This window comes from Phalaenopsis equestris, unplaced genomic scaffold (genome assembly GCF_001263595.1).
Source record: "Phalaenopsis equestris unplaced genomic scaffold, ASM126359v1 Scaffold000054, whole genome shotgun sequence".
Classification (NCBI taxonomy): Eukaryota; Viridiplantae; Streptophyta; class Magnoliopsida; order Asparagales; family Orchidaceae; genus Phalaenopsis; species Phalaenopsis equestris.
The window spans coordinates 2,847,151-2,857,090 of NW_018164496.1; the positions used below are offsets into that span (position 1 = coordinate 2,847,151).

A 9,940-nucleotide genomic window follows, 5' to 3' on the forward strand; every position below is an offset into this window, starting at 1 on the left:
TTCACTATGAAAGCATGTTTTAGATCTGACAAGCTAAGTCTTCAGTACCAAAATTATATTGCATGACTCAACATATGTAGTGGAACAATAAAGGGTGTTGGCATACAATGTTATGGATCTTAGAAACATACAATAACATACAAATATATTCCAAGGATTTGTGGAAGCACAAATAAGGGATGAAAGCCATCTGGAAGAAAGGGGTAAGATTGTTGGGACAAAGATTTTCTTCTCATATAGGTAAATGTTGAGAACATTATTTTAAATAGAATGGAATTCCCATTTGTATGCATATTGTTAATCAGACACATAGAGGATAAACATGCACAATATGGGTGATAGTATTGCCTCTTGAACAATTCCAACAAAGCTTACAAGAAATACTAATATTTAAACCTCACTTGATGAGGTTATCCATAATTTTTTATCCTTTAAGCATTGACATCTAACAACATAAAGCATGCTTAATTGAGTGACATTTAGACTACATAAACTTCCACCAATGAAACTTCACATAATCATCAAAGATGTTATTTTTGCCATAAAAGTAGAGAATGAATCCATTCGGCCTCGCAAAATTAGATCATTGTCATTAAGAGAAATAAGAAAAGAAATACCTCAATTGCACTTGAACTTAGGATTATGCTTTGTTTGAACAGGCGTTTAGGCTCTGTTCTATTCTACAGAAAGCAGGCAAAACAGAAATGCTTCGTTTGGGTCGCAACGGTAATTCTCCCCGTTTTGAATCGCGATTAGGGTGCAGCAATTTGGAATGCAGTTTTTAAAGGAACTTTGCCGTCAAACGAGGCCTTAATAAGATCATCTCGGATCATCCAACATCTCTCATAGATGATGGAAGTAAGTTAAGCATTTGGAGAATAATTAAAGATGGCATTGCATTAACTGTCAAATATGTCAATAACAGACCTACTCTTTAACATTCTTTTTGTGCATAAGGCAAAACATCAAAAATTAAAGACTTCATATATGGATTGTTTATTCTTTTGTTTTTCTTATTTCATCATTCTTTTGCAGAGGCTGCACAGGTTCAAATTTTTGTGCTTTTCAGTGGACCCCTTTGCATGAAATAATTTTTTATTTAATAGAATTAAGCATGAAAAACCTATGAAAGGTGTTAATAGAATCATTATTTATGTCAGTGTCTACTTCTATCACCCTGAAAAAAATTAAATAGCACAAAACGCAAGACAACAAATATTTTCTCACTCTCAACTTCATTTTCATTGCTCTATTAGTAAAAAATCACAATATCAATATTATATTGCAAATAGAATAGATAATAAATATAAGAAATATAAACACATCCCATATCATATAAACTGGGAGATATCTACATCGCCCTTTATTTAACATGCACAAATAAAAGCCATAGCTCATAAAAGATAAAAATCAATAATAAAAGCCCGATCACCGATCTCACAACATACAACAAAAAAAGATAGAGTGAGTTATATAGGCTTTATAGAATTGATAATTAGCTCTAGCCATCTCCATAAAGAAACAAACTTCACCATGCATTTTTAACCATCCTCCGCTTGCAAAACGAGTTCATCCGATCACATGCCTCGCTCAATAAATCCGTCGGAAGTCCGAAGAATAGTCTAATCCAATTCTTCAATCCAATAACCGAACCTAGAAGACAAATGATTATTGCCATTGCATGCATTTTCAAGTACTGAATGTTAACCCCAAACAATCAGAGTGCAAAAAAAAAAAAGTTTTGTATCAAGCTATCACTTTCAATTGTTTCAAACTGAGCTGTAATATTTTGAACAAAAAGCCTCTTCCTCCATGAAGTTAACTTGCGTTCAAGTCTTGCATGCTAACTACTAATCCGCTAATAATTGTGTTAACAAAATCACTTCAATTGTCAAATTAATTGAGAAAATTTTACGCCTAGTGAGAGCGAAGGATATAAGGCGAGCTAAGTTCGCCTGGTGCTGAGCTCTACAGTAGTTCTATACAAGATTGGTGTGTCCAAGCGAGATAATTGATAATAACTTATACACAAGAAATACATTGGATGAGTTGTTCAAGGAATAAACGATTAATTATTGTAAAAACAAGGAAAGTGATTAGATAATTGAAATTAGAATATTAATGATATGATAAATTAAGAATGTGCAAGCTCCCATTGACATCCATGCAACTAAGAAAACAGAATGAAGCATAGACTGTGTTTGGGCAACAATGCGGTGGCGTTGTGATGTACACCGTACTTTCAGGCATTTGGAAATAATGTGTTTTGCCTGTTTTTTTCAAAAAATTGAGGTGAGAAACTACATTTTGCAACTCGACCTGGCTAAATATGATGACTACCATAAAATAAATTTGTAATAGTCATCACAGCTTCAACTATTCAAAAATTGGGTCCAGTCCTACCCAATCAAGTAAACCTGCTTCAACTGTGCAAAAATTAACCTATGCATTTGTTTCTACACTGCACTAATACACTTTCCTGTAGAAATTATTACAATTACTTTTTTTTCCTTTTTGTTTTGTTTTTTTTTTTATGTGTGGAACCAAACAACACTTAAAAACCAGGTCAAACATGAATAAAATAGTATACTGAATGCAAGAAATGACGGCTTATGATAGGGAATTTAAAATAACATATTTACTTCTATTGTTTCTTATATTAAAGGATATGTTTGTCCAATGTATTTTAAATACGTTTTTTTTTATTTCAAAACAAACAAATTTGTTTCTAACAATACTAAAAATGATTTTTAGATATTTTGAATAATTTAAAAATAATTATATTTTATTTTAACAAATCAAATTTATTTTTTTTAATTAATTTATAAATAAAATAACAAATTAAAAATGATCCCATAATAGACTTGACATTTCTCAATTGCTCCAAGTGTAACAATACACGATCCTAAACTACAAATTTAAATTAAGAGCTGATCCATATGAGAAAGCTAAGCAAATAAAACTGCTTAATCTGGTTAAAATTCAAACCTGGCAAAACCAACACAGACTCCTCTTTCATCAACTCCTTTGCAAAATCCATGTCATTCTCAATGCCAAGAAGGCGGGTCGTGTCCACCTCAACCTGCAACAAAAATATATACATATAAATAGAGAAGGTCCCAAAAAAAAAAGACAATTTTTAAATTTTAGTTTTAAAAACTTCAATTTCTTCCCAATTTCTTTTCTTAATTGTGCTTTAAATGTTAAATTTATGAAACCTAGATGTTGGAAGCATACTAAAAATCAGCTAAAAGGTCATAAAAAATGAATTGATGGATCTCTGGGACAAAAAATTACCATCATGAACATGGATCCCTGAGGCCTGGAATAGCATTCCAGAACTTCAATTTGCTGCAATCCTTTATAAAGCGTATCCATACAGGTCTCCAATAAAGCTATCACACTCTCGTGAAATTCATCATTTGCATCCGACAGAATTGCTGGAACTGCAGCCTGCCCCAATGGCAGCATAAGAGGTTAGGATATATCCTATAATGTCAATAACTTTTCACATAAAAATTGAAGTGCAGGGATGAACCAACAAGATGAAAAGTCAAACAACCTGAATTACAGAACATGGCCCGGGATTTATGTTCATCATTATTTCCGCTGCGTTTCTCACCTAATGACGGCAAGAACAAGATGGATGAATAAGAAACAGTAAGAACTCATTCATCCACATACTAGTAGGTTGTAAGCTAGAAGAACACCTCATGAAGGGTGTCATTCGGATCGTAGATCGCAAACCAACCGAATCGCCATCCAGGAACCATCCAGCGTTTGGACAAAGAACCGATGGTGATTATAGGAGCGAAGGAAGCAAAGCATGCCATGGGAATGAACCTTCCGCCGCCAAATACGATTCCCCCGTAGACCTCATCGGCGATGATGGGAATGTTCAAATCCCTAGCAATCTCAGCGATCTGCACTCAGATGATGTTAATTTCTCGATTATCAGCATTAGGGTGTTGCGGAGATGCAGAAGATGGGAGATCTGTCTGACCTGGAGGAGGTGGTGGCCGGAGAAAGCCGCGCCTGAGGGGTTGTTAGGGTTGATAACGACGATTGCGAGGGTTCGAGAGTCGGCGAGTTCTCGGATTTGGGAGGGGTCGGCTTCCCATCGGCGGGAGGGGAGGAGGTCATAGTAGCGGCAGTCGACGCCGGCGAGCACGCAGGCGGAGTCATAGAGAGAAAAGCCAGGACGAGGGAGGAGGATGTTGCCGCCGGGAATGCCGGGGCCGAGCACAGACAGCGTGGTCTGCAGAGCCTGCGTGGCGCCGACCGTGAGGAAGACATCGCTGTCGCGTAGATGGAGGGGATGGCCGCGCAAATAGCCGGAGCCTTTCACCACGCTCCTCAAGTACTCGGCTACAGCACTGTCAACCCAACAACACTCAATATTTTCTCATAATCAAGATTTCATTTAAGAATACAATCAGCCGTTTACTTCGAGTTGTGTACATCAGAGAGGTTATTCAGAGATTATTGGAGATTATATCCGCGTTATATCTCTTGTAACCTATCTGTAATCAACAAATATATGAAAACAGAAGAGCGAAACTTTCTAGAAATTACAAGTAGGTTACAGAGAGATTACATGGGTATAACGCGGATATAACCTCCCAAAAAAATAAATTATAGCTGTTAGATATGTAAATACATAGGAATTAGGCGTTATGCATGTATTCCTATTTTTTTCCACACTTGCACACATGTAATTATTAATATTACAAATATAATGAAGTATTATTATCATTGATTCATATGAAAAAAATATTTATTTTCATCGTTATAAGTTCGACTTCAAAATTACACATTAATCTAAATTATAATAAGCTGGGTAGATTTGTAAAAAAAACATTAGTGACGTATCATTTAGGGTTTAGGGTTTAGGGTTGCTCATCAAGAACTCCGGCTCAGCAAGAAAAACCCAATGTTACCGAAATTGGTTCAATCCGAGTCAAATCAAGCTCTGATCAAATTTAAACTACCCTTAAAAGTTTTTCGGATAAATTTAGAAGGTTAGAAGAATGTAGGATCTAGGAAACATTTAGTTGAATTGAGCGTCTCGACAAGACGATTCCAACGAGCCTAAGATTGCTCAACTCTGACAAATGTCCATCAAATGTTGTCTGATCGAAGGAAGCTCTCCGGACTGTCTAATCAAAGTGATTCATATTTCTGCATTAATTGCACCTAGAATATTATATATAGAGATCTCTCAAAAAAAATGTTGGAGGCTTGAAAGAAAACTTAAAGTTTAGAGAAGAAGCTGAAGTCCAACACCACCCATGTCACCATCAATCACCGTCAACCGCCGCTGAGACCATCGGCGACTGACATTGATCGCCGCCAACCGTACCAATTGTCGCCAACCACTGTTGATCGTCGTAGACATCCACCGACTGTCGTCAAACACTACTATTGTTGTCAACCACCACCGACCATCGTCGATCACCGCTGACCATCATTGATCACCACTAATCACCGTCGTCCATCATTGACCAGAAGTCACCAATCGACGTTATAACTTAGAAAACCTAACAACCCTTTCCGTTCAGTGGGACAATGAGTATTTGAATAATCAACTTACAATAAATTTTTACAACTGGGTCAGATCCCATAGATTTTTCACTTTACAGATTTTTCACGTAAAATTTTTTAATGTCATTACTGATTGTTATTTTTCACTTGATTGTGTGTCAAATTCTTATACAATACTAAAATAATAATTCATTATCTGCCGTCATAAATATTCTACACCATATTTAGTTGGATTTAAAATGAACCAAAAAATGTATTAATAATATTATTAATGTCTTCATCTAATTTCTTTTGCAAATTAATGCTAATAAACTACTTGTCGGAGCACACCTGCAGCTGTGGCAATGATTAAACAAACTCACTAAAAAAACCGACTTTCGCGGCATCTACCTTCGTAGCAGTTATAAAACTATAGCCCGCGGGACAAGATACCAAAATAGTGAATACACGTGGCTACAGATTATGCAGTTGGTTCGTAGTCTCGTGCTACAGGCAGAAAAATTTATAATAATTATTTCTAAACTGTAGAAAAAAATATTATATTATGACTCCACACGTATAGTTAAGTGTAGACTCCAATTAAATCACGCCACGTGAAGGTGACAAAAAATAAAATAAAATCTGTCCGGTAACACAAGAGAATATTCCTCCCTTGTTATTTAGGTGTTATTGTGTGTTATTCGAGTGTTATTAATGTGTTATTATGTTACTATAACACCATAAATATTCTCAGAACATACGAATAACATAAAATAACACCTGAATAACACGAGGGGAGTTTCCAAAGTGTACTCTATTTTTTTCCAAATAATTACATGCGATCATTCAAAATATTAATATTTACAAAAAAAATATTAATAAATTTCTCTAAAAAAACACAATTTTCTCTCTATTTGCAAATCAAACCACCTAAAATTTCATATTTATAATTATAAATTTTTGCATGAAAAAACAAATTTCCACTTTTAAAAATTAACAATATCAATATTTTCACGTCACACAACAAATCTCAGGGTTAAAAATGTAAATTTTAAAAAAGTAGACATAAAATCGAAAACTTTACTCACCGGCGAGCCGGGGGGAGGCCGAATGCCGGAGGATAGGAGTCATACAGACCGGAGGAGACCGTAGCCTTTACGGCGTCCGTGAAAACCTCCCGACCGCCGCCGAAAAAGTTTGGATAAACCGCCGGATCGCCGGTGCCCAGAGAAATGAGCTTCTTTGAAGGATTTACAGCAGCCAGCAGCTCCGCCATCACTCCTCTAATGGAAGACTTCACCTGTCGAACCAGAGGGTTGCATTCCTCCTCCTGCCCGGCGGACCTCCAGCCATGGCTCCTCCGCCGGCAGCGGCGGCGGCGGTTCCGGTGCTCCGCCCCATTGCGTTCTGTTGAAGAAAAACAAAAGGGTTTTTTAGAGTATTGCAGATGTGTATGTTTCCTGATTCGAAGTTGTGCTGGTGAGAACTGAGTTATCTCTGTTTTATAGTCAGAGGTGTATGACGATGTGGTGGTCCGTGGTTGGCTGTTCGGACTTGCTGATTTGGCATTGTGCATCTGGATGTACGAGGACATGGCGGTTGGTGGTTGGCCGTTCGGACGTGTGATTTCCGGACGTAACATTTTATTGTTTTAGTAGAGTGTATATTATGTGCAGACAAATATAAAATAATACTACCATAATACAATCAAAATATGAAGAAAATTTCTCGAATATAATTTAGTTGGAGTGACGATGCTGTTAGGGTACTGAAGTTCAGAAGAAAAGTGGTCCTTTTATAGCAATTTGAATGGCTCGAATCCAATGCCGAAATTTAAATATTAAATATTAACTTTTTATTTTAAAAGTCTAAATTTTTACTTTTTTAGATTTTTAAATGTGATTTAGTCGTGAATTTAACTTAAATCCACTCGAACGCTAAAAAAAAATTAAACGCTCAATTCAACGCTCAATTCAACTTTATTTTCTCGCTCCTTCTCTTTCCTGATTAAATAAATCTGATTGCAAGGCGAATCTATTCAGTCTTCACCTGCGAACTCCTCCACGAAAAATACATTCGAATTTATTGAATTTGATAAATTTTATTTAACGTCAACAAAAAAAAATAAAACACAACAATTATTGAAAATAATATTTAAACCTCCCTCAAAATTTTCATTCAAAGTTTTCATTAATTAATAAAGTTATGAGAGAATTTAAATATTTTATTTTTTAGTAGTCAACGAAAAGAGAAACTTTTTATATTAAATATTGCGATATTTTTTTGTTTAAAAATCACATCCGACATTGACTTCTATTTTATTTATTTTTATAATATTTATACGATTAATTATTATTAGTACTTTAATTTCTAAAGAATAAAATAAAATAAAATATATTAAAAATTTAAAATTCAAATATTAGATATATGTAAATACATAAATAATGAGTGATATAATACTTTTAAACACCTAAATATCATTGAATTTTAAAATTAATATCTCTAATTATTTATTTAATTAAAATAAATAATTATTTAATTTATCTTTTATATTTACATGTTACTATTAAATTAAATTAAATTAAATTAAATTAAATTAAATTAAATTAAATTAAATTAAATTAAATTAAATTAAATTAAATTAAATTAAATTAAATTAAATTAAATTAAATTAAATTAAATTAAATTAAATTAAATTAAATTAAATTAAATTAAATTAAATTAAATTAAATTAAATTAAGTCCGGAAGCTCGACAGCATTAGAACAAAATCACGTGGCATTAAGGAGTCGAGGACAAAGTTGGAGATTTGAGGATCGAGATGCAGTGCCTTCAAACCTACCCCTTGGTAGGTGGTAACATAAACAGATCCAAATGATGCATGAATAATAAGGTATTATATTTTAATAACTATATAATTATTTTTTTTTATTTTATAACAATTTTATTTTAGTTTTTTTTATTTTTATTTTGGGAGAAATAATTTTATTTTTTTATATAACTATATAAATATATTTTTTTATTTTATAACAATTCAAATGATGTGTGAATAATAAGGTTTTTTAAGACTTGTTCTGCTTTGAGAAGTGTTGTTGTTGCCACCTTTCTTTGCCCAATTCATCTTTTTTTTCTTGTTCTTGGATTTGCCACGCTGGAGCATAAGTGTCTCATCCTTCTTTGCGAACTTCTTGTACCTTCTATGAAATTCATGATTTAACAACGTCGTAGTCATTTCACATAGTTCGAGACCTTTTTTCCATGAATGAGTGTCTTCGTGAAGTTTTCGTATTCATCCGAAAGCGAATTCAACAGAAGGAGAGTCTTATCTTTAGCTCCAACCTGCTCATCCAAATTTAACAGATTTGTTAACAACTTTATGAAGTTATTTAAGTGTTCGTCAATAGTAACCCCGGCATCTTTCGAAATTTGTAAAGTCGGCACTTCATTTGGAGACGGTTATTAACACTCTTTGTGAGATATTTGTTCTCCAGGATCCTCGTTAGTTTTTCTGCATAAATCTTCATCATCACTCCATATTTGATCTCATGAGTCAAACAATTTCGGATCAAGCCATAAGCATTATGATTCATCTTCATCCAATCTTTTTCTGACATCATTTCTTGATGTTCATCACTATTCAGGACTTTCTTTAGATTTAAATAACACATCGCATTCATTACCTCACATCACCACATGTCAAAGTTCATTTTGTATTCAAATTTCGTCACATCGATTTTGACAAGAAGAGTAACCACCAAATGAATCAATTTTCCCACCGCCATATTGGACTTTGAAGAACCTGACATCGAGGTGTCATTTATTGTTGCCACTGTCAGAATCTCTTTCTAATTCTTTCTCTTATTTTGAAAAACTTTTTTTCCTGAAATTTCTTGTTTCAATTTGTAAACAAAATAATTATTTCATTCCACACAAAATCTATTGCACCGATCCTACCGCTGGACTGCAAGATTCACTTTATGTCTGTGCCCGCCGGACCACGCTCGTTGCCGTCGGAACCCCCATTGTCTTCCCTGCTTGTTTGATCGCTACACGCTACAATGCTGTCGATGCTCCTACTGCAATCTCTTCTGTCGCAGGCCAAATCTTCACGTCCAAGCCGTCGTCCTGCCACCGGTCTGCCACTGAACCTCCAAATTTGCCAGCCCCATGTGCTGCCGCTAGCCACAGAAGCTCCTGTTGTCGGATCTTCTTATCCTATTGCCGACCTATTTGAATCCAAACCTGAAGATCTAATATCACTTGTTACACGAAAACAATGCATAAACAAAAAAATTCACACAACAACAATCAAACACAAACAATTCACAACATTCAACGTTGAGTTGATTTACTTACATCCACGATGAGGAGATTCCACTAGTACCGAATGAGGAGGGAAAAAAAAAAAGTCGATGTCA

The 9,940-nt window shown here is 34.6% G+C and overlaps 1 protein-coding gene across 1 annotated transcript; it reads right to left on the reverse strand.

The window, feature by feature from the left end:
• Positions 1-1,390: 1,390 nt before the first annotated feature.
• On the reverse strand, positions 1,391-6,851 carry LOC110019341 (nicotianamine aminotransferase B-like). The gene is made up of 7 exons (XM_020716974.1): positions 6,612-6,851; positions 4,004-4,376; positions 3,711-3,923; positions 3,563-3,622; positions 3,298-3,453; positions 2,989-3,082; positions 1,391-1,653 (listed from the first exon to the last, which is right to left on the reverse strand). The coding sequence occupies exons 1-7, from the start codon at positions 6,797-6,799 to the stop codon at positions 1,529-1,531; spliced, it is 1,209 nt and encodes a 402-aa protein (XP_020572633.1). The 5' UTR covers positions 6,800-6,851; the 3' UTR covers positions 1,391-1,528.
• Between the last annotated feature and the right edge of the window lie 3,089 nt (positions 6,852-9,940).

Excerpts from the sequence above, each read along its gene's own strand:
- LOC110019341 (XM_020716974.1), bottom strand. The coding sequence starts at position 6,799 with ATGGCGGAGCTGCTGGCTGCTGTAAATCCTTCAAAGAAGCTCATTTCT. Across the intron at positions 4,377-6,611 it reads GGCCTCCCCCCGGCTCGCCG|TGCTGTAGCCGAGTACTTGA; the intron begins GTGAGTAAAGTT and ends TTGGGTTGACAG. Across the intron at positions 3,454-3,562 it reads GGCCATGTTCTGTAATTCAG|GCTGCAGTTCCAGCAATTCT; the intron begins GTTGTTTGACTT and ends CCATTGGGGCAG.